The 25,579-nt window shown below is 39.6% G+C and overlaps 1 protein-coding gene across 1 annotated transcript in view; it reads left to right on the top strand.

The window, feature by feature from the left end:
• The window catches only part of LOC306874176 (mitogen-activated protein kinase kinase kinase 11-like), a 32,339-nt gene extending 12,175 nt beyond the window's left edge, over positions 1-20,164 (top strand). The window contains exons 2-10 of the mRNA XM_079424011.1: positions 7,056-7,236; positions 9,947-10,095; positions 11,038-11,213; positions 11,855-12,098; positions 12,922-13,029; positions 14,079-14,229; positions 14,308-14,414; positions 17,140-17,541; positions 19,042-20,164. Coding sequence (XP_079280137.1) covers positions 7,056-7,236; positions 9,947-10,095; positions 11,038-11,213; positions 11,855-12,098; positions 12,922-13,029; positions 14,079-14,229; positions 14,308-14,414; positions 17,140-17,541; positions 19,042-19,616 — 2,093 coding nt within the window. The 3' untranslated portion in view covers positions 19,617-20,164. The remainder of the gene's footprint in view (positions 1-7,055; positions 7,237-9,946; positions 10,096-11,037; positions 11,214-11,854; positions 12,099-12,921; positions 13,030-14,078; positions 14,230-14,307; positions 14,415-17,139; positions 17,542-19,041) is intronic.
• The last annotated feature ends 5,415 nt before the right edge of the window (positions 20,165-25,579 follow it).

The following is a 25,579-nucleotide window of genomic DNA, read 5'->3' as shown; positions in this document are numbered from 1 at the left end:
ACATTAAAGATTTGAGATTCAACGACTCTACAACAAAAATATTTGTCGACAATGTTCGTTTCAGCACTAATTTCATTAGTGACCTAAAATAGTGCCAGATTTACTTGTTTATTTACACAATTTTTATTATTTTGAAAATTATTATTTTTTTTAAAAAGTGTTTTTTTTGTTTTTTTTAGCATTTAATGAAAAATTGTTGCAATGCATTCTGCGTTTGCTTTCTGATGCGGTGCTGCCCTAGTGAGTGATCTTCACGTCAGGAGTCGAGTAGCCCCAGAGAGCACTCTGGACGATGGGGCGGGGCGTTAAGGACACATTATGGTCGCTCCGCCCACCCCCACTTTCATTGGTTTATAATACAGCAGAGCTTATTGGTGCAGACGTTTTTTTCTTTGTTTTTTTTATTTATAACGCTTGGCGTCGGCATCTCCGAGTACTTCAGACAGAACAGAGCTGTGTAGTGCGGCTCAAGAATTACGTCTGGGGAACAAATTCTTGATTCATGACCATTATATAGAACTACCTGTGCTGTAGCACGTTATTATGGCATTTTTCACAGTACACGAAGCAGACATACTTTAACTCTGAGCAGTTTTAGCTGGGCGATGTTGATAAAAATGGATGTGTGTATTTGCATATAGGCCTATTTTAAATGTTTTTGTTTACTAAAACAGCTGTTATTAAAGCTGAACTACATCAAATATTATTATTAATGTGCTTTAGTGCGTATATTTTCTCTGCAACATTTTTATTTATACTTCTATATATAGTCTATATGCACAAATTAAATGACTGGTTTTGTGGCTCAATCCTTTAAAAAGAACCAGGAATCACTGTACTAGGCTATATTAGGCATACTGATATTAGAATTTTAGCAGTTAATATAGTCTTTAATAAATATATATATATCACAGAGAAGGTCTCTTTTACTCATTAAAAGTGCTCATGTACCTATCGCCCAGATTTGCAGCTCTGAGTGATTTAATATTGGATAGTTATGCAGGTCTATATGGCTGCAAGGATCGAGTGTTAATAACTGAATCTAAATTCATCCCGTACACAGATTTGAACACGCACACAATGAGGACGTGGATACATAAATAATTGGATTTTTAATATCTGATGTTACGTGGACACTTATTTGCTATAGGAACCTTTAAAAACTGTAAGAGAATCAAATAGGCTCAAATAATTTATTAAGATATAAACAAGGAAACATTGAGCTTGCCATGAAAACATTTTATTAGCACTTTATAACCTACAAGTCTGTGACGCATTGAGCAACGTAACTCCTCTCTTTAAACAATAACGAAGAACGGGTGTGCTTTAAAATGTAAAATCAGCTGCTTATGTTTGTCCATTTCTAAAATACAGTAAATTATCGTCATTTGCATATAAAATCCCAACTTAGTGCTGATCCGCGGCCTGCCGATCCTCAAGGAAATATGAATGAAGCTCTATTGAGCCTGAAGAACCAGGAGGTGCTGTCATCAAGAGTTTATTTCTAAACACTTCATCTGACTAAAATGACCATGGTTACTAAATAGGCCTATGATTCTAGAGTTAGCACATAATATTTCTGTAATATGGCCAAATCAATTACAAAATCATACACAAAGGAATACGCATGCTCGGGTCTACACCAATAAGATTTGCCGTGTTATCAACCAATGGAATTGGGGGACACGTGTCGCCCCGCCCCAATCGTCCAGTACTTGCAGGAGTCTGTTTGGGTTCTGGAGGTGTGTAAGGGGATCAGAGGATGCTTGAGCTCTACCGGGTCGATCTGAGATCAGGTTTGCGTTTCTGAATCAGCAGTTACAGAGGAGAATCCAGCAGGTCCTGGATCAGCGCTGGAGACGCTGCTGAACTCTGCGTGCCCCGGTACTGTAATACAGGAAGTGCAGAGAGCAAGACTCAGACATGCTGATTTTACAGAATCATTTCTGTGTGGAAATCTCTGTATGAATGCTTGTCTTTGCATTGTGCGTCTGATTTATGAGCCTTTCATGTGAGAGTGTTTACATTACACTAGATCTGCTCGACACAGGAACACTTCACATATACTGATCAGCACAGGAAGATTTCTTCTCCGTTTACATTTATGTGTAAGAGAGTAATGGCAGTTTATTGTCTGTGCATGTTTGGTAGACATTTTTATCCATTTAATCAGGAACTCTGAGATATTGGGTCGTGAAATATGAGTTGTGTCTGTACGAAGGACTCCACAGTGAAGCGTATTCTTGAAAAACTTCTTGAAGTGAACTCAAGAAACTGACCTGTGGGTCGCCAGATTCTGTCGTTTTTATTTAGAAGTGTGTCGATTTCATTTGCCTCACTTCCTGTTGAGGAGTAGGCCGACGGAAACCAGCCTCACCGCCACAAATGAGTGTGTGTGTGTGTGTGTGTGTAAATGCGGTCGGTGGCAGAAAGACAGACGGATTCTTCTAGCTGGATTGAAGGCTGAGTGGCAGTTTTACTTCTTCATGTTCTGCAATTTCGTTCCACATTTCCTTCATCATCCAGAACACAGATGTGTGTGTGTGTGTCTAAATATTTACCACTGCAGAAACTGGCCAGTTTAAGGCCTGCTGACTGTGTGTGTGTGTGTGTGTGTGTGTGTGTGTGTGTGTGTGTGTGTGTGTGTGTGTGTGTGTGTGTGTGTGTGTGCATGTTTATGTGGTTTATGAGGACACAAATTTGTATAATGACATGGGTATGACAGAGGTATTACAATATGAAGGTGGTTTATGAGGACACTGCCTATGTCCCCGTAATTCAAAAGGCTTAAAAAACATACTAAATGGTGTTTTTTTTTAAATCTAAAACTGCACAAAGTCTCCTGTGAGGGCTAAGTTTAGGTGTAGGGTTGGTGTAGGGCAATAGCACACACAGTTTGTTCAGTATAAAAACCATTACGCCTATGGAGAGTCCCCATAAACCACAAAAACCAACGTGTGTGTGTGTGTGTGTGAGTGAGTTTGTCTGTCCAGGCACAAAGCTCTCTCTCTTCTGCAGCCTTTTGCAACCGCTTTGACGTCACACACACACACACACACACACAGACAGTCTTCCTGCTGAGAAAGAGACAGCAGGCAGATCTCTTGTTCTTTGTGTGTTTTTAGAATTTCCGATATATAATCACATTTCTATATATACAGCATACACTATATGGACAATAGCATTGGGTCACGCCTCTTCATGACTGTATTCAGGGGTTTCAATCAGACCCGTCACCACAGGTGTGTTATATCAAGCACTCACCATGCAGTCTGCATTTACACACAGTTGTGAAAGAAAGGTCATTCTGAAGAGCCCAGTGGATTGAAGCGTGATGCTGTGATAGGATGCCAGCTTTGCAGTGTTTTATCACTGCCGGATGTCCAGCTGTAAATGGTGTAACTGGACAATGGGAGAGTTTAAAGACAGCAGTGACTCTCAGCAGAAGAGCTGTGAATGTGTTTCCACGGCATGCAGCCGAGCGTGGGCTGGAGCAAGTAAAGCACACAGATACTGGACTCTGGAGCAGCAGAAACCTGCTCTGTGGACTGACCAACCACTCAGACTGACCTCACAAATGATCTACTCAATGAATGGGCAAAATCTCCCACAGAAACACGCAAAAACGATGTCATTAAAATCTGCTGGTTTAATGCTCAGGAGTCCCAATACATTTGTCCATATGGTGTATAATAGAGGCTTTATAGAGAAAATATGTATCCATGCTCAAAACAAAGTTTTCATTTTTAAGTTTTTATCAGAATCAGAATGAGCTTTATTGGTCAGGTATGTTTACACATACAAGGAATTTGTTGTAGTGACAGAAGCTCCACAGTGCAACAGAAAGACAGCAACAGGTAACAAAAATAATAAAAATAACAAATAATGTACAAATATACAAAAATGGACAATGTGCCAAATAGCACAAACACAATATACAAAATAGACAATTCGGTATGTACAGGTATGTTAGGTGCAAATTTGAAATGTAATAAGTATGTGTGTAAAATAAAAATAAAATGTATGACAGTGTTGTGTGTTTCATGTTTATTGTTAAGAGTTCAAGTGTTGATGAGATGGATTGCCTGAGGGAAGAAACTGTTCCTGTGTCTGGTCGTTCTGGTGCTCAGAGCTCTATAACATACAGTTTATTGCCAAGAGTGTTTACACACACAAGGAATTTGTCTTGGTGTTAGGAGCTTCCAGTACAGAAGTACAAACATAGTGCAGACAACATATAATTAAGGTGATAAAGAACACTAATAATGAAGAGAATACACAATAAATTATAAATAACAGTAATTAAAAATAAAAATGACCATAGACAGAACTGTGAATGTGCATGTGTCCTATGTACAGATGAAGGTTTGATGAGTTATTTACAGATGTACAGTACCGGGGTGTGTTATGTGTTGTTCAGGTGGGATACGGCCTGGGGGAAAAAACTGTTCTTGTGTCTGGCTGTTCTGGTGCTCAGTGATCTGTAGCGCCGGCCAGAGGGCAACAGTACAAAGAGAGAGTGAGCTGGGTGTGAGGGGTCCAGAGTGACTTTCTTAGCCCTTTTCCTCACTCTGGAGGTGTAAAGTTCTTGGAGGCTGGGCAGAGGGGCACCGATAATCCTCTCAGCAGTCCTAACTGTCCGTTGTAGTCTTCTGATGTCTGTTTTGGTAGCTGAACCAAACCAAACAGTTATAGAAGAACATAGAACAGACTCGATGATTGCAGAGTAGAACTGTTTCAGCAGCTCCTGAGGCAGGTTGAACTTCCTCAGCTGGTGAAGAAAGTACAACCTCTGCTGGGTCTTCCTGACAATGGAGTCTATGTGAATATCCCACTTCAGGTCCTGAGAGATGGTGGTGCCCAGGAATCTGAATGACTCCACTGCAGTCACAGTGCTGTTCATGATGGTGAGTGGGGGGAGAGCAGGGGGGTTTCTCCTGAAGTCCACTATCATCTCCACAGTTTTGAGTGTGTTCAGCTCCAGGTTGTTAAGACTGCACCAGACAGCCAGCTCCTTAACCTCCTGTCTGTAAGCAGACTCGTCACCGTCCTTGATGAGGCCGATCAGTGTGGTGTCGTCCGCAAACTTCAGGAGCTTGACAGAGGGGTCCTTTGATGTGCAGTCATTCGTGTAGAGGGAGAAGAGCAGTGGGGAGAGAACACAGCCCTGAGGGGCGCCAGTGCTGATGGTGAGAGTCCTGGATGTGAGTTTGCCCAGCCTCACTAGCTGCTGCCTGTCTGTCAGGAAGCTGGTGATCCACTGACAGATGGAGGAGGGCACAGAGAGCTGTGTGAGTTTGTCTGAGAGAAGGTCAGACATGATGGTATTGAAGGCCGAGCTGAAGTCCACAAATAAGATCCTTGCGTAAGTCCCAGGTTTGTCAAGGTGTTGCAGGATGTAATGCAGTCCCATGTTGACTGCATCATCCACAGACCTGTTTGCTCTATAGGCAAACTGAAGAGGATCCAGCAAGGGTCTAGTGATGTCCTTCAGGTAGGCCAGGACCAGTCACTCAAATGACTTCATGACCACATACGTGAGTGCGACAGGTCTGTAGTCATTAAGTCCAGTGATTTTGGGCTTTTTGGGGACGGGAATGATGGTGGAGCGTTTGAAGCAGCGGGGAACTTCGCACAGCTCCAGAGATCTCAAATTCAAATTCAAATTTTATTTGTCACATACATATACATACGTAGTACGACATGTAGTGAAATGTATTGTACGACTGTCCAACAAATTGTCCAACAAATTTAAGAAAAACCTCAAGTTTACAAAAATACAAATAGAAAAAGCACAGTAAACATATATACAGAAATAAACTAGCAATAAAATAAAATAACAATAGATATGAGAATAAAAATAGATATGAAGAATAAAAATAGAAGATTTGTGTAAAGATGGGGGCCAATTGGTCAGCACAGACTTTTAGACAGGCAGGTGAAATACCGTCTGGTCCTGAAGCGTTCCTAGATTTCTGTTTTCTGAAGACCCGGTTCACATCCTCTACACAGACTTTAAACGCAGGTAGAATGGTGGGGGAGGGAGTAAGGGGGGTTGCAGGGGGGGGGAAGGTGAATGTGTGAAGTGCAGATCAGAGCGGGTGCTGGGTGTCAGTCTGGCCTTTTCAAATCTGCAGTAAAACACATTGAGATCGTCAGCCAGTTGCTGACTCTTCAGACTGTGGAGTTGATGTTCCTCAGACCAGTCCATCATTGGCTGAAAGCTCTCTTCTAAGCTTCTCAGAGTAGTTCTTTTTAGCCACTCTGATCTCCTTTGTTAGTCTGTTCCTGGTCTGGTTATACAAGATTTTATCCCCACTTCTGTAAGAATCCTCTTTGGCCTGACAAAATACATATTTATCTTTTATTTATTTATTTATTACTACTTGCTATTATGTAAATAAGAGAAGTATTTATTTATTTTTGCACTTATTTATGTATTTAAACTTTTACTTTCCTGGCATTCCCTGTTCCTCTCTAAATAATATTTCAGCACATTTCACAAACATGTCACATTTTCATACATCCAGGATCACAGGACTCACGTTCAAACAATCTCTAGGGTATTAAGTGCTATAAAAATAAAGGTGATTTGTCAAACAGGTTGTTAAAACAATTAAACAGATGAACAACAATTGACAAGTGTAGTGTGATTGTTGATGGTTTAGAGGAGGATGTATAATATACTGTATATGCAGGCGAATATACTTTTCAAGATTCAAGATTTTATTTGTCACATACACAATTATACAGAGTATAACCAGCAGTGAAATGTAGGTCAGGTCCGCTCCAAGGACAGTGCAATTATAAGAATACTTTTATTATAATATTATTATATTAAGAAAAAGAAAAGTAGAAAAAAATAAAAGAATAAAATATAAAAAATATCTGGATCTTGAGTCTGTAATAAAGTTTGATTGATGGAGATGTGTCTGTGTGTCTCCTGCTATTATTGTGTGGTCTGTTTTGGAGGGAAAACATTATCGGGACAGCATTTCTGACATCTCTCTCTCTCTCTCTCTCTCTCTCTCTCTCTGTGTGTGTGTGTGTCTCAGTTCTGCTGGCCGAGCCTGTGGAGAAGGACAGCATCGAGGGCAAAACCCTGAAGATCACAGATTTCGGTCTGGCGCGCGAGTGGCACAAGACGACGAAGATGAGCACCGCGGGAACCTACGCCTGGATGGCGCCGGAGGTCATCAAATCATCCACCTTCTCCAAAGGCAGCGACGTCTGGAGGTGAGTGAGGTTCCTCAGAGAAAACACGTCTGCTGTGAGATCAGCGTTAATGAAAACTGACGAAAAACACTCATGGATGACCTTTTTTTTTTTTGCGGTTGCCAGATTTCAAGGGTTTAAATCCCCTTAATTACAGCTTAATTTTTTTAATGACTCTGTTTAATTTACTTCACAACCTGGCAATCATTTGCACCACTCTCTCTTACACAGCAGAAATATTCTGAAAATAATGAATGATGAAGTCTTCACATCCATGTTCTCAGCACTTTTAATCATGATTTAGTCTGAAAGTTTTCACCTGGTGAGGTTGAAACTGTACGTACTGTCATTGAGGCTTTATTCTAGCTGTTGATGAGTGGTAGTTATTGTAGTTTATAGACTTCAGTACTAGATAATGTTCTTTTGGGGGCAGTCGTGGCCTAATGGATAGAGAGTTGGGCTTGTAACCCGAAGGTCGTGGGTTCGAGTCTCAGGTCCGGCAGGGATTGTAGGTGGGGGAGTGAATAACCATTAGCTGCCCTCTGCTCCGGGTGTATGTTCACTACTGAGTGTACACTTGGATGGGTTACATGCAGAGCACTAATTCAGAGTATGGGTCACCATACTTGGCCACACACCACTTCCCTTTCCCCTTACCTCCCTGTCCCTTTTGCTCTTCGGGAATTACCGGTTAACCCACTACTGGAGATCAAATGATTAACTCACTGCCACTGTTACACAGTTATGTAATAATGGCTGAAGTCAGGAGCTAAAGCTGAAGCTTAAACATCCCATCCTTAAACATGTCTTCAGGAAGCCATTAGCTAAAACTAAAAAGTCTTTTAGGCATAATTTATATCAGGGTGTCATTTGATGTTGTAAAATGTCTGTAAGTGACAGTTTTGAATTTAAAAGCTGACTATCCAAAAGCTCGGAAGATTGTACTAATTATGTTTTATAAGCTTCAAAGCCTTTTTTGAGCTTTTCAATGCTGTAATATTCATATTAAAGCATATTGTAAATATAATGTATTAATTTGAATACCACTTAATTAAAAACAATTATATAATCAATATCATACGAGTAGACATGAGATATGGCTGTATATCGGCACGGCTGTGATTCGGCCGTAGGCACGAGGCTGCAGGTAACCACAGCGTGCCGATATACAGCCATATCTCATGTCTGAGTGTGATATTGCATTTATACAACAGTTTGACGGCATGAGTGTGTTAATACATCAACAAAAAAAACAACGGAGTGTCATTAAAAGCCTTCTTTTGTGCAGAACTACTTCCTTCCGCCACAGATACAAATCTAAAGTTGACAGTTTAACAGCTGAGCCCAAGCCTCTGGTACTAATTCAGAAACGTCCCTTTAGAACTAGTAACGAATGAACGGACTGAGCGAGTGTGATTACCTGCATCTGATACAGCATTCATTCTTCAGATCAGTCTCATATTTACAATAAACATTAGTTTGAATATCTGCTGAGGAAAGCATTATTTTTGTCGTAACAATGTCCTTTCATCTGTTAAGGGTGATTTTGCTGCTCGGTACATTTGTTCGTTGCATCAAGCTGTTGTTGAAATTAAAAAAACGTTCCATTATAGCATTTATTTTTCAAAGTAAAGGTCTTTACTGCTGACTCACTCATAAAAACAGTCTCTTGTTGCCATCTAATGGCGGAACAATGTAACTAAAATCACCATCACAAACACACCATTTCTCAATACTAAACACTATTATTTATATAAAATATTATTTACATACAATATTATTTATTGAATAATATTTTTTAATTAGCAACAACAGCCATCATAAAAGTTGCTAGGCAATTTAGTCAGAAGTACAAAGGCAGCGCTCTGATGCAGCATTGAATTTGCATAAACATGAGACTTTGTCAGAACTATTCACTCTGGAACTAATAATAGATTGAGACCAAAGACAACCATTAGATTTACCCAAAAGGAATTATGTCTCATGTGTAACCACTACAGAGACATCAGAGCCAGCGGTAAATTCCAGAAGATCTGGCCGAGGTGAGGCGCTCTCTCTGCGGGTTCATGAGCGCTGAACAACTGCTGACCATCTGAAGCGCACAGCTCCGAAAACATCAAAGCTAATTTTCAAATAGACGTTATCTTTATTAACACACTGCATATTTGAACTATAAAACCGGTACATACTCGCCCGAAAACCTCTTAAAACTACATTCCCTGACACAAAAACAGTAATGCTTATAAAATGATACTGGATCTGGGCGTCCGCCATGACACTCGCTGTAAGTACTGCTAATGATATGATTGCAAACTGTGAAACAGCTGTTGGAGTTCTGATAACACACTATCACACTCTTATCAGCCAATCAGATTCGAGGACCAGAAAGAACTGTTGTGTATTACATTTAGTCATGTAGCAGATGCTTATATATATATAGAGAGAGAGAGAGAGAGCGAGAGAGCTTTATTTGAGCTTTAACAAATATTACAGTATTTCAGGAGCTGATGTTGATCGTTGTTCATATGAGCTCACTCCATGTCAGTGCTGCAAACGATTTAAAAAATATTAAAATTCATGAATATTTGTTGAATATTTGTTGTCCCATTCAGAGATTCTCCTGAGGCCTCACCGCGGTGTGCGTGTGCGCGTGTTAATGCTGTAATTAGACTGCTATATAAAGCGGCTGTGGGTCGTCTCTCTCTCTCACTGTCTCTCCCGCTCTCTGTAGTTATGGTGTGTTGTTATGGGAGCTGCTGACCGGAGAGGCTCCTTACAGAGGGATCGATGGTCTGGCCGTGGCTTACGGAGTCGCTGTGAACAAACTGACCCTTCCGATCCCCTCCACCTGCCCCGAGCCCTTCGCCCAGCTCATGTCCGGTGGGTGCATCATCCATTCATGCATTCAGTCATGCATTTTCTCCAATAGCCAATGATAAAAAGAAAGAAAAATAGTTTAAATAAGTGTTTGTTGAACTGGAGAAGTCTTGAGTTTTTCATGACACGAGCCTTTTAAATGACGAAAATTCTAAAATTTTAACTAAAATTAAAACAAAAAAGATAAAAATAAAACCCAAAACCATAAAAAATTGGTTACTTAAAATAAAACACATTTTAACTTAATAATAAATTATATATTTAATAAAATATATATTTTTAAATTCTTAAACTTATTTCATTTAAGCTAATTTCAAAGGCACACAAAACAAAATTACTACAACTTTAACTAAAATCTGAGAATTCATATAAAATCTAAAACCTTTCAAAAATAAAAGGAAAATGAACTTGAATGATAGAAAATAAAATATTAAAAGATTTTTAAATTATTTTATTTCAGCTAGATGCCAGAAAACAGAAAATATACAAATAAAGCCTAAAACTAAAACATGTTACTTGAAATAAACTTTAACTGACTTAAAATAATATATGAACTATTTTAATTTATCTATTTGCCAAGGCAACATTTAAAATTTTCATTTAGTTTAACTTCATGTATTAAAAGAAACTAAAGTAAAAACGATATGCAAGAAAATACATAAGAAAAACTATATAGACATATTTAAAATAAAAAAATAAAAATTACAAAGAAAAACACAGCAAATGTACTAAAACTGGACCCAAATTTAAAATTAAAACAGAAAAATAACAAATTAAATAAAAATTAAAGCAAATTCAAAATATTAATTAAAACCATGATAGTATTAAATTGGATTAGATTACATTCCAGTGTGTTGTCATTGTGCAGACTACAGAGACGATGAAATGGCATCCAGTCAGAAGTTCTAATAGCAATATTTTAATATGTGTGTGTGTGTGTGTCAGAGTGCTGGGATCAGGATCCGCACCGGCGGCCCAGTTTCTCCTCCATCCTGCAGCAGCTGACGGCTCTGGAGGAGCAGGTGATGGACGAGATGCCACAGGACTCCTTCCATTCGCTCCAGGAGGACTGGAAACTCGAGATCCAGGACATGTTTGACGAGCTGCGGGCCAAAGAGAAGGTACACACGAGATTCAGTGCATGATGGGATGCATTAGACCCGCTTGTGCTGTAGATCTGCTCTCCCACAACTCCTCAGCAAACACATGCACGGACTAATTCAGCTCATAAAATGCACAAATCTATGGTTTTACATTAATAAAAGTTTAAAATAGGCTAAGAATAGCTAAGAATCTAGATTAAGGAAACTGACAGTCTGTTTCTTATTTTTATAAATTTTTGTGATTTTTATTTAAGAACAACAGTCTTGGACAACCTGGATATATATGAGGGGATTTTAAAAGTGAGATTTCTGAAGTCATGGAAAATAATATTTTGAAAAGTCACGTACATTTCTATAATGAATATACATTTTTCTAGTAATGTCAAGCTCAAAAGTGCTTAACTGAGTAGAAATTGAAATTTGTGATTTAAAAATATTTTTTATACGTTAACCCATAAATGCAAATGTGCTAAATTAGATTTTACTTTTCTATTTTTATTTTTATTTAATTTTGTTTTTGTCATTTTTAGATATTTTTAAATGTCAGTATAGTTTTTTTTATTTTTCTCAATGTTTGTTATTTTGAGTACTGAATATGTCTGGTTTTAGTTAGGATGGTAACCCTGGAGAAGCGCTGATCTGATGTGAACTGTGTGCAGGAGCTGCGGTGTCGTGAGGAGGAGCTGAAGCGCGCGGCGCTGGAGCAGAAGTCTCACGAGGAGTTCCTGCGTCAGCGCGAGCAGCAGCTAGCGCAGTGGGAGCAGGACGTGTTCGAGCGCGAGCTATCGCTGCTCATCCTGCACCTCAACCAGAACCAGAAACCCAACGTCAAGAAGCGCAAGGGAACCTTCAAGAAACACAAGCTGAAGGTGAAGAACGGAGAGAAGATCAGCATGCCGCAGGGTGAGCCTTCACGTCAAATAAAGCTGATGATAATTATCACACTCTCTTTATTAATGAGCTGTTGTGACACTAGAATGGAAATAATAGTGAACATGTAACAGAACACAGAAAACACACACTTCTTCACAGCGTTCGTAATAATTAACCGTGTTGTACTCAACAGAGGTTTCACTGTTAAACGAGACGGATTAAAAATTAACTAACAGATATCAACATACTTACACTGTTGATTAAACACAGTACAATTAATCAATAGTTTTATATTCCTGAAATGCTATGTTTAAATATGAGGCATTACATCATGAAACATGCACTCATTTGCAGAAATGTCCAGAACAGAAATCTAAACTCAGGTTCATAATTCTAGCTTGAGTTTGTGGACAGTAGAGTTAAAGGTTTTTACTGAAGGGATTCAGGATTTCTCTTTTCATCACTTCATAAATCAGAAAATACTGGTAATAGACAGAAATAAGTGCATTTTTGCCACGTTTTTAGGAATAACATGTTATAAAAACTCATGTGAATGAAATATGAACAAACCCCACAGTAAAAACCTTCAGAATATAGAGAGGAATAAACCTCTAAGTTTTGGTGTGTGTAAGTGTTGCTGAAGTGGAGGAAAAACTCTTTAAAGATGTGTATTGTAATTGAAATCTGCAGACACAAATAGACAGTGCAATAAAATAAACACTTAAATGTGTGTTTCGTATGTTTTCTTTCCATTTGTCTGAAAGAAGGCATGTTATGGAAGCCAAATAGAGAGGAATCTCAGTGGTTGTCGTGATCTGATTGTAAATATCGCTTGTTCTTTTTTGCTGTATAGATTTTATCCATAAGATCACGGTCCAGGCGTCTCCGTGTTTGGAGAAGAGGCGTAATTCTCCGGATCTGGGCTCACCGTCCATCGGCCCACGCTTCCGAGCGATACAGCGTGAGTTTGCTCAGATATCTCATTCCTTCACTTATTCTTCCATACCTTACAAAACACAAAATCACATCAAACAAGATCCGGAGATTCTCAAATACAAGTGAAGGCCATTAAACAGATTCAAATTTAAGAGGAAGATACAAAAGAACTAACAAAGTAATATCTGGTGGAAATGCATATATACAACAGCGCCACCATGTGCTTGTGTAAATATATATATATACATACACTGTAGAAGTGACATTAGAATAAATTGCATGTGGTGAAACACTGTTAGAAGCTGAAATTATGTAATAGAAATATTTTCTTGTTTCCATGTTTATGATAGTATGTGGGAATGCAATGAAGAATCAGGTCTCTGTGTATATTAGGAATGGAGACCAAACCTAGCTGAAGGTTTCACAGATGCTAGATTCAGTTTTTCCTTCACTTATTCACTGTGTGTATGTATGTATATATATATATATATATATATGTATGTGTTTGTGTGTGTGACCCTGGTCCACCAAACCAGTCTGAAGTCGCTGGGGTATATTTGTAGCAATAGCCAAAAATACATTGTATGGATCAAAATTATAGATTTCTCTTTTATGCCAAAAATCATTAGGATATTAAGATCATGTTCCATGAAGATATTTAGTAAATTTCCTACCGTAAATATATAAAAACTTAATTTTTGATTAGTAATATGCATTGCTAAGAACTTCATTTGAACAACTTTAAAGGAGATTTTCTCAATATTTAGATTTTTTTGCTCCCTCAGATTCCAGATTTTCTAATAGTTGTATCTCAGACAAATATTGTCCTATCATAACAAACCATACACCAATGGAAAGATTATTTATTCAGCGTTCAGATGATAACCTAGTTTAACTAATAAAAAAGTTGCTTAAAATAAATGTTAACACATAAAAAAAAAAAAAAAAAAAAAAAATATATATATATATAGACTGATGTGGAGTCCAGAAGACCCTGTGCATCATGATGAGTGTGTGTTTGTCAGCACATGGTGGCGCTGTTGTCTCAGGTGTGTGTGTGTGTGTGTGTCTCAGTTAGCCCCAGTGAGAGTAAGTGGAGCTCGGTTTGGCCGCTGGAGTCTCTTCCTCTCAAACAGACCAACGGCGAGAGGAAATTCACTCCTCATCTGAGCCTCAAAAGCCCCAAGAGCCCAAAGATCCTCCGTCTGAGCACGCAGGAGAACAGGTAGGTGTGTGTGTATTATATCAGAATGTGTGTATGTGAATCGATCAAATCTGATGTGTGTGTGTTTGTGTGTGTCAGTCTGTCGATGAGAGCCAAACTCCTGGAGGTGGACAGTAACGAGAGTGAGGAATCCAAAGCTGATTTTGAGGAGTACAGACCCATCACACCAGAGTCCAGCCACAATGGTAACACAAACACACACACACACACACACACACACACACACACAGACAGACACACACACACACAGACAGACAGACACACACACACACACACACACACACACACAGACAGACAGACAGACACACACACACACACACACACACACACAAACAGGTGCATCTCAAAAAATAAAAAGTTAGTTAGAAAGTGAAAAAGTTAATTTTTTTCTTGTAACTTATTTCAAAAAGTGAAACTTTCATATATTTTACATTCATTACATGTAAAGTAAAACATATCAAAAGTTTTTTTGTTTTAATTTTGATTAGAGTTTACAGCTCATGAAAGTCAAAAATCCAGTATCTCAAAATATTAGAATATTTCCTAAGATCAATCAAAAAAAGGATTTGCAAATCAGAAAAGTTCAAGTTATGTAAAGCTATGTCTAAAAGTATGTTGATTTCTGCACTCAATACTTGGTCGGGGCTCGTTTAGCACAAACTCCAGCATCAGTGAGGAATGGCATGAGATCAGCCGGTGGCTCTGCTGAGGCACTATTGAGTCTTCAGCTCGTCTGGATTGTTGGATCCACTGTTTCTCATCTTTCTCTTGGAAATATAGATTCCATATGGGGTTCAGGTCAGGCATGTTGGCTGCCCAATCAAGCACAGTAATATCATGGTCAGCAAAGCACTTGGAAGTGTTTTTGACAGTGTTTTTATCTCCATAAAGCCTGTCAGCAGATGGAAGCATAAAGTGCTCCAAAATCTCCTGGTAGACGGGTGCATTGAGTTTGGACTTGATAAAACACAATGGACCAACACCAGCAGACATCACGGCAGCCCAATTCATCAGGCTTTCCTGTAGCTCAAATAGTAGAGCATGGTGCTAGCAACGCCAAGGTCATGGGTTCTATTCCCAGGGAAAGCAAGAGCTGATAAAAATGTAAAAACTGTAACTTGAATGCAATGTAGGTCGCTTTTGTCTGCTAAATGCATAAATGTAAATGTAATCACTGACTTCGGAAACTTCACACTGGACTTCAAGCAACATGGATTCTGTGCCTCTCCACTCTTCCTCCAGACTCTGAGACCTTGATTTCCAAATGAAATGCAAAATTTACTTTCATCTGAAAAGAGGACTTTGGAGCACTGAGCAACAGTCCAGTTCTTTTTCTCCACAGCCCAGGTAAGATGCTTCTGATGTTGTCTCTGGTTCAGAAGTGGCTTGGTAGCTCTTTTCCTGAAGACGTCTGAGCGTGGAGACTCTTGATGCACTGACTCCAGCTTCAGTCCACTCCTTGTGAAGCTCTCACAAGTGTTTGAATCAGCTTTGCTTGACAGTATTCTCAAGCTTGCGGTCATCCCTGTTGCTTGTGCACCTTTTCCTACCCAAATTCTTCCTTCCAGCCAACTTTGTATTTAATATGCTTTGATACAGCACTCTGTAAACAGCCACAGCTTTCAGTAATGATCCTCTGTGACTTACCCTCTTTGTGGAGGGCGTCAATGTTCATCTTCTGGATCATTGCCAAGTCAGCAGTCTTCTCCATTATTGTGGTCTCAAAGAACAAGAGATACCCAGAATTTATACTGTAGAGATGATCATTAATTGAAACTCAAATGTAAATATTCTAATATTTTGAGATACTGATTTTTGACTTTCATGAGCTGTAAGCTCTAATCATCAAAATTAAAACAAAAAAACTTTTGAAATGTTTTACTTTACATGTAATCAATCTTTGAAAAACAATTTTCAAAGAAAAAAAATTGTAATCAATTTTTGAAAAACGTTACAAGAAAGAATGTACTTTTTCACGATATTCAAATTGTTTTACATGCACCTGTATAGGAACAAAGCAATCATCAAAGAGCCAACTTGTCTGAAACTCTGCTCAAGTGCACCGAGGACAAAAGCTGCTTTAAACACATGCTCACACCAAAATGTTAAAGTGCCTAAAACTTTTAACAGAACTGTAGCTTTGCAGGAGGTTTCTTGAAGCGTCTTGGAGACACAGTTCTTCTGGATTTAGTCTCAGTTTGTTCTGTTTCTTCATGTCATTCCAGACAGACTGATGATGATCAGATCAGATCTCAAAAATCTCACTGGATTATTACTATTAATGGATAAAACGGATATTTCCTTCTGACACACACTACAGCAGAAGATAGAAATAACTGACTTAAGACCATTTTTAGCTGCTGATATACTATTGCTCTAATGATGTTTTATTAACAAAGTTCAAGAAGAGCACGTTCAGATAATTAACCTAATTAACACAAGAGGAGCACAATCAGTAATCAACCCAATTAACAAGATAAGCGGTGTATATATGAAGTTCATTTGCAAAAACAGATAACTTCATTTTGAAAAATGTTCAAAAATCTTTTATTTAAAAAAAAAAAAAAATCCTGAATTCCAATTAATCTCAATCAAACTGCAGTTGGGTTGTTTTGATTAAATTATAATAACTGAAAAAATAAAGCTTACTAACACAATAAAACACAGTAAAATCAAGATGGCACAATAAAAAAACATAATTTATGAAATTATGAAAATCGTTTTCCAGCATCCCTCCACCACCCCTTCTCTGCACTTACAGTACATCTATTCCTATCTTAACCTGTGGTGGGTACTCTGGGTACACATAACCTTTCCTCTGCTTATGATATGTGAGTGTGAACTCGTGAAATAACTCTGGCCAGCCCTGTGTATGTAAGTGAATGTTTGATGTTTCTGGGTGTGTCTCAGAGGGCTCCGAGAGCGAGGAGGGTGGCTCGTCCCCGTGCGGTTCTCCCAGACCGGATCGCCCCAGGCCGGTGTGTCGGGGTAAGAGCACACACCGTGCTCTGCTCAACAGCGCCGCCCTGCTGGCGTCCGTGGCTCTGGGCCGCTGTGTGGAGCCGCAGCAGCCACCCACTCCTCCGCCGAGGGCCTCGTCCCGGACGCACCTGCCGGAGCCCGAACCAGTGGGGGATCTGATCAGCTTCAGCACGGACTCGCTGCCGCGGGCCCTTCTGGACTCGCTGAGGCCCCCGCCGCCGAACCCGCGGGACCGCCGGACTCCACACGCTAACGGAGACGCCACGGGGCTCCCGCACAGCAGGGACCGCAGGAGGAGGAGCAGCTGCGGACTCAGCTCCTCACAGCTCAGTAAGACTGCTCTCACTTTAATCATCCAGCAATGTATTTACATTTTTTCATACAAATTTTTAGTATTAAAGTTATGAAAAAGGGGTTTGATGAATGATTCAGTGACTCACTCATAAATACTTCACTTGTTTAATTACAGGATAAATCAGCTTTTTTGAACAAATCTCTTGAATGAATGATTCAATGACAAATAAAACATTTTAACAGTCACTTATCAACAATGCAATGCAGTCGACACAAATGTTATTTGAAGCACCAGTTACTTTCAAAAGGGGATTTGCTGCTCTATTTTGATCGCTGCCATAGACATCAATGTTTATATCTGAACTATAAACTTTCATCCCAGTGTTTCTGTGATCATATGAATGACTGTAAGACAGAAAGAAACTGTGTAGTTGAAAACAAGCTGTTTCTTACCTAAACGCGGTAAATGTCTGCTCTCGGTATCATCGCAAACACAGATTTGAATGTTCCATATGATTTTTTCAAAGATTTAATAGCAGGTATACAAAATCACGGCTCACTACAAATCTAGTGAAATGCTGTAATCATCTGCAGCTGAAATAAAGCATAAACACCGGATCACGAGCTGATCGCCTGAATGAAGTTTGCGCTTCGCTTTGAAACGCACAGCGAAAACAGACTTGATGAAGGGATTAAGCATATTCACTGCAGAAAATGCTTTTCTTACTTAGACTTTTTGTCTTGTTTCCAGCCAAAATATCTAGAAGTTCTTAAAATCGAGAAGGATTTTCTAGACAAGTAAAAATGATAGTCTTGTTTTCAGAAAAAAGTGAAAGGGGAAAGGGAAGTGGTGTGTGGCCAAGTATGGTGACCCATACTCTGAATTAGTGCTCTGCATGTAACCCATCCAAGTGTACACTCAGTAGTGAACATACACTCGGAGCAGTGGGCAGCCAATGCTGCGGCGCCCGGGGAGCAGTTGGGGGTTCGGTGTCTTGCTCAAGAACACCTCAGTCGTGGTATTGAGGGTGGAGAGAGCGCTGGACATTCACTCCCCCACCTACAATCCCTGCCGGCCCGAGACTCGAACCCACAACCTTTAGATTACAAGTCCGACTCTCTAACCATTAGGCCACGACTTCCCCAAAAGCATGTAAAGAGTTTTTGCTTGAAACAAGAAAAATAATCTTAATTTCTGTTTGAAATAACATTATTTTGCTTAGAACAAGCAAAATAATCTGCCAATGGGGTAAGCAGAAACTTTTACATGTTTTTTTCTGAAAACAAGACATTTTTACATTTTTTGCAATGTTGTGCTTTCGGTTTTATTCGTCTGACAGATACTGTGCCAAAGCATAATGACCCAAAACACAACTTTAAAGACCTTTTGTGTTAGAATAAGAAGTTTAAATGTATATTTAAAAACTACACTTTTTGTCCGGAAGACCTATCGTTTCATATCGTCATGTAACCACACGATATGCGATATCACGATATTGTTGCATCCCTAATTCTCCTCTCTGTGCTCTGTTCTAGTCTTGGATCTTCCGCTGTGTCAGGACACGTTTGAGGCCGAGGACAAGTCTCCGCTGCCGTTTGCCCTGTATCCCGACCCTCGCTTGTGGAGCCCTAAAACCCCGCGTCTGGAGGTCAACATCGTCCCTCGGCCGCGACCGTCCCCCAACCGGCCCCGCATCGACCCATGGAGCTTCATATCGGCCGGCGTGACGGACAGACCAGGGGCCAAGGCGCTCATCAGCAGCCCTCGCCTGGCCTTCCAGCCCTCGCCCACAAACCCCTTCACGAACTGTGACCCATTCCCTTCCCCGGACTGCGACCCCTTCAATCTGAGGGTCGACCCTTCGGTGAACTCGGACCACGCCTCTGCCTTTGACCCCTTCTCGACCCCGTTCCCCACCTCACGCTCGGCGCCCTGCTCCACCAACGGCAGTCCCAATCTGTCTCTCAGGGTGGCGCCGCTGAACCTGGCCGACTCGCCGCTCATAGACCTGGGATGGATGGGCGGCACCAAAGAGAGGGTCCATCCTCGCCAGAGCCTCGGCCTCAGTCCATTCAGATCGCCCGCGCCACTCAGAGACGACCGCTTCTGAACACTGTCCCGGAAACCAGGGCCATGCCAACCTTGGGAAACCAAACACAGGGGACTTCCATTTGACCCAGTATTGTTGATGTGTCAAATGCTCCTTCTGGGGTCACTTCCTCTCTGATTGGGTGATCTTTCAGCCCTGTCTCAAGGTCTCTTTGGCCTCTAGTTGCGCTTGAATAGATCCGCACTTGTTGCATCGCTTTAATCGGTCTCAAAAGTGATGCAGTCAGTGTCAAAAGATTTCAAAATGATTGCTTGTTTCAGCACAGATTCGTCTTGTGTTGGCCATTAAGGTTGCGTTATTGTGCATTTCGAGAACGTTATGTGTGGGAGAATCCATTACACACTCAACATACAGCGGTGGCCAAAGTGATCAGAACACTAGTATTATCAGCAGCTAAAAATGGTCTTAAGTCAGTTATTTCTATCTTTTGCTATAGTGTGTCAGTTGGAAACATTCATTTAGCCATTAATTGTAATAATCCTGTGAGATTTTTGAGATCTGGGGATCTTTGAGAAACTGTTTAGACTAGTCTTAAAAAGTTAGTCACCAAATTTTTTTTCTTCAAGACTGGTCATAACTTTTTTAATTCAGTTATGAAAAGGTAGATTGTTCTTATCTGTATTGGAAAAGTACGAAGTACGACTGATTATCCCTTGGCAACTGCTAGTTGGTCAAACTAGTTTAAGACCCAGTCTTAACATGGTGGCTACATTTATGCAACTGGCCCCTGATCTGATCATCATCAGTCTGTCTGGAATCACATGAAGAAACAGAACAAACTGAGACTAAATCCAGAAGAACTGTGTCTCCAAGACGCTTCAAGAAACCTCCTGCAAAGCTACAGTGCTGTTAAAAGTTTTGATGTTGGCACAGTTCTTCTGGATTTAGTCTGTCTCAGTTTGTTCTGTTTCTTCATAGAAATAACTGACTTAAAACCATTCTTTAGCTGATGAAAGTACTAGTGTTCTAATCATTTTGGCCACCGCTGTAGTTGCCAAAGATTGGAAGATGTTCACGTCTGATGATGAGTTGTGGTTTTTATGTTGAAGCCAGTTAACAAATGAGCAGAACGGATCAAGCTCATCATGCATGAGAAACGTTCTGCTGACCTCGCTGGAGGTGTTTGGGCAGGAGAAGTGCACTTAACCCGTTTTTAAGCAGACTTAAACTGTTAGTGGTGAGTCAGAGATTAAGGGAATATCTCATCTGACAGAAGTAGAAATAAAGATCAGCCTGAGATTATGAACTCACAGTCATTTTATAGATGCTATCGTGTTGGTATATAATAATAGTCAAAAGCAATATGGAAACCTAAGCGTAAACCTCAAATCACAGTATATTTGTCTTGTTTTCCATTCAAATAATGTTTAAACATTCTTGAAATGTGAATGCATTGAGAAGAAATACATTTTGTATTTCTCAAACCTCACTAAAGTTTGTGCGACTGATGTGTTTCAGTGTACATGCTTTTGACAAAAGTTCATGCAAGCATGCTGATTTTAGGTTGGATTTCCAGTACAAAATATTGAAATGTTCTAAATTAATATACATTTACTGGAGATGAAAACGGACATGTCTTGTTTTCTGATCAAAATGGTCAAAAATGAAGTGATTTTATGCATAAAACAAGAATGAAACTGTTCATGGAGTAAGACAAATTAACTTGAAGTTCATCTTTCTTAACCCCCCCTTTCACAGACAAGGCTTAAATGTCAGTCTGAGCTGTTTCAACTGACAGAAACTTGCACTGATTGATCTTAAAACATGTCAGTGCCTTTGTTTTGTCTCAAGATGCATACCAGGAATGTTTTTTCTAAGGCAAGTTTTTTTAAAAATGACTTAAATGTCCTAATTGGACTATGGCTTAGTCTAAGCCCTGTCTGTGAAGCCAAGCCTAGATTTTCTCTCTTGTTTCTCAAATAAATGCATCTCCGCCACACCTGCACATCATTAAGTGTCTCGTTTTTAGATATTTTAGGTATTATTTCAGATTTTTGATGTGGTAATAACTATACAGCAGTGGAGCATTAAATACTGCAGGAGAATCAGTCTGTGGATGTTGTAGAGTGAATCTGGTGTACTTTAACATCGCAAACCATCAGTTATCAGCACCGTAACCTCAACTAGAATAGTATAAATGTGTGCTAGCCTGTTTTATCTTTCATACGGCCTGCACAGAGCATCTGTGATTCCCACCATGGAATAAAAGGTAATTGGAACAATCTCTCAGTTAATATCTCACAATTTTGACTTCATATCTGAGTCCAAGTCTGAGCTGTGAGATATAAACTTAAAAAAATACAAAAAGTCAAAATTGAAGGGAAAATGGTGAAATTATTGAAGATGAAACTCTTTTTATATATATTTTTTTAATTCCATGGCAAAAATAAGCCTTTATGCAATTATTATACAATTACCACAGAAAGAAAATGTATTTAAATTAATTGCACATTTTTATCCATTTTACATTTTATATATTGCCATTTTCACTTTGTATCTTGCAATTAAATTTTTTTAAGTCAGAATTGTGAGATAAAAAGATAAGAGTTTTATAGAATTGCGAAAGATGTAAACTCAGAATTCGGAAGAAAAAAGGTTCAGAATTGCAAGATATTAACTGCGGAATAAAGTCAGAATTTCGAGATGCAAACTTCAAATGTAGAAACGTATAAATTATAAGATAGAAATTCTGAAATGTGAGATGGAAAAGTTGCAGTTAGCTTTTTTTTTTTTATTTTGGTTGCACTTTATTTTACAGTACGTGTACTTACATGTACTTACCATATACTTACCAAAGAAAGTACCAGTAATATAAGGTAACTACATGGGGTAGGGTTAGGTTTGGGGGTAGGTTCAGGGTTAGTACCTAGATATTGTAATTACTATAATAAGTACATAGTATGTATATGAGGACCAGGACTGTAAAATAAAGGGCTACCATTCTTTTTTACAAGTTTCCATTGGTTTGTGAGATTCTTCCATAGAATAAACTCAGAACTTGAGTTTATAACTTGCAGTTGTGATACATTAATATTTGTGAAAAAATTATTCAGAATTGTGAGATAAAAATTACCCTTTTTATGTTTTATTCTGTGGTGAAAATAAACTTTCACAGATATGGGATATTCCTGCTTTGACATATTTGTTCTCAAACACCGCTGCTAGTTGTGGTCAGATCAGATAGTTTCTGCTCATTAGTGATGAAGATGATTGTGAAGATGATCAGAATCTGTGTTTTGGCTCGCGCCGTGTAACGCCACCATCTGTTCACTCACGTGAAGTCATTGACACACACACACTCCATCATCCTCACGCGTTTGAGCCTCACACTGTGCGCAGATCCCGCTCGCAGTGAATAAAGCTAATCCCAAGCTATTCATATTTATTACTGAGGCCTTTAACACACTGGATTCGAGCGATTTTAAAGGGTCAGAGACACAGTCCACGTTAGGATGCTTTATTAAATTGTATATTGAGAAATATCTTTAGGTTTTTTTGATTCTTCACTGGAGTCTGTGGAGTTAATGGGTGCTGCAAAGGGACAAATCTGTGTTTTACAATGTCAGAAATAAAGACTTGATTGAAAAGAGAGATATCTGAACTGTTTTTCCTTGGAACTATTCTTTTATGTTCATCGTTTTTGAGATTTATTTAACCAAAACACTCCAGGCGTCTCTCAGGACAGACGGATGTTCACGTTCATCTTCCACTACCTGCTAAAAACTTGCCGATTTGAGGAGAGTCTTCTGTGGGGGGGGGTTTCTTTTTCATGTTGATTCATGTTTTATTGTAAGCTTATTGCGATATATTCAGTTCTGGTGAAGCCTGCATAACATCTGTCGTGTGTGTGTTATTCTCAATGGGCTGGGCCTAATTACTCCATTACTCTGTGTGTGTGTGTGTGTGTGTGTGTGTGAGAGAGAGAGAGTGCTCAGTGACGAGTGTGTTTCTGTGTTAAAGAAGGTGCGAATGTTTATTTTGCTAATTGTAATGGGTTTTAACCTGTGGAACTTCTAAGTTTAAAATGAGAAAAAGGAGCAAGACCAAATAAAATTTAACACAATTTTAAAACTGTGTTTGTGTTTTGTTCTCGGAATAAGAAAGACACAGAATAATATTAGCATAGATGCCATTCTTCTAACAATGTAACAAGTACATCAGGTGTTTTGGGAAGTGTTCCCGGTTCCAGTTGAGCTAATTAATGCAGCTTAACAATCCTTTAATGGAATTGAATTATAGAAATGTGATAGTGTATTATGTGTGCACCAGGTTAAAGAGATGGGTCTTTAATCTAGATTTAAACTGACAGAGTGGGTCTGCTTCCCGAACAGTGTTAGGTAGATTGTTCCAGAGTTTGGGAGCTAAATAGGAAAACGATCTCCCGCCTGCAGTTGATTTTGATATTCTAGGTATTATCAAATGGCCAGAGTTTTGAGAACGCAGCAGACATGAAGGACTATAATGCGATAAGAGCTCGCTCAAATACTGAGGTGCTAAACCATTCAGGGCTTTATAAGTAATTAGCAAGATAGTATACGATGTTTAATAGGGAGCCAGTGCAGTGTTGACAGAACCGGGCTAATGTGGTCATACTTCCTGGTTCTAGTAAGAACTCTAGCTACTGCATTTTGACCCAGCTGGAGTTTGTTTATTAAACGTGCAGAGCAACCACCCAATAAAGCGTTACAATAATCTAGCCTCGAGGTCATGAATGCATGAATTAATGTTTCTGCATTTGACATCGAGAGCATAGGTCGTAAAGTTAGATATATTTTTAAGATGGAAAAATGCAGAGGGAACGCAAAAGATTTGAAAAAAAAAATTTCCTCCCACCCCAAATTTTTTTCACCCACCCCGAAATCTTTCCACCACCATGAGCTCTTAGGGGCTCCGTATGAAAGAGTCTCTATGTGCTGAGAATTAAGTGACTTCTGTGACATGAGGCGGCTAGCAGACGGTCGGTTTAGCCAGTCTGTCTGCTTCCTGACCTGATATATATACAGTATCTCACAAAAGTGCGTACACCCTTCATATTTCAGCAAAAAGTTTAGTATAATTTATCAAGGGAAAATACTATAGAAATGAAACTTGGATATATTTTAGAATAGTCAATGTGCAGCTTGTATAGAAGTCCAAATTTACTGTCCTCTAAATATCTCAACATATAACCATTGTCCAAATAACTGGCAACAAATATGAGTACACCCTAAGTGAACATGTCAAAACTGTGTCCAAAGTGTCAATATTTTGTGTTGTCACCATTATTTTCCAGCACTGCCTTAATCTTCCTGGGCATGGAGTTCACCAGAGCTGCACAGGTTGCCACTGGAGTCCTCATCCACTCCTCCATGACGACATCACGGAGCTGGTGGATGTTAGACACTTGTTGCTTCTCCACCTTCCGCTTGAGGATGTGCTCAGTAGGGTTCAGGTCTGGAGACATACTTGGCCACTCCATCACCTTTACCTTCAGTAAGGCAGTTGTCATCTTGGTGGTGTGTTTGTGGTGGTTATTATGTTGGAAATCTGCTGTTCAGCACAGTTTCTGAAGGGAGGGCATCATCTTCTGCTTCAGAATGTCACAGGTCATGTTGGAATCCATGTTTCCCTCAATGAACCGCAGCCCCCCAGTACCAGCAGCACTCATGCAGCCCCAGACCATGTTGCTACCACCACCATGCTTGACTGTATGCAAGGCACAATTTTCTTGGTACTCCTCACCAGGGCCTCGCCACACATGTTGGACACCATCTGAGCCAAACAAGTTTACCTTAGACTCATCAGACCACAGGACATGGTTCCAGTAATTCATGCTCTTGGACAGGTTGTCTTCAGCAAACTGTTTGCGGGCTTTTAGTGAGCCAGCTTCAGAAGAGGCTTCCTTCTGGAACGATGTCCATGCAAACCGACTGCAGTGTGTGGCGTATGGTCTGAGCATTGACAAGCTGACCTTCTGATTCTGC

The sequence above is a fragment of the Barbus barbus genome, assembly GCF_936440315.1.
Source record: "Barbus barbus genome assembly, chromosome: 1".
In the NCBI taxonomy this organism is placed as follows: Eukaryota; Metazoa; Chordata; class Actinopteri; order Cypriniformes; family Cyprinidae; genus Barbus; species Barbus barbus.
This window is presented reverse-complemented; position numbering and strand designations above follow the sequence as displayed.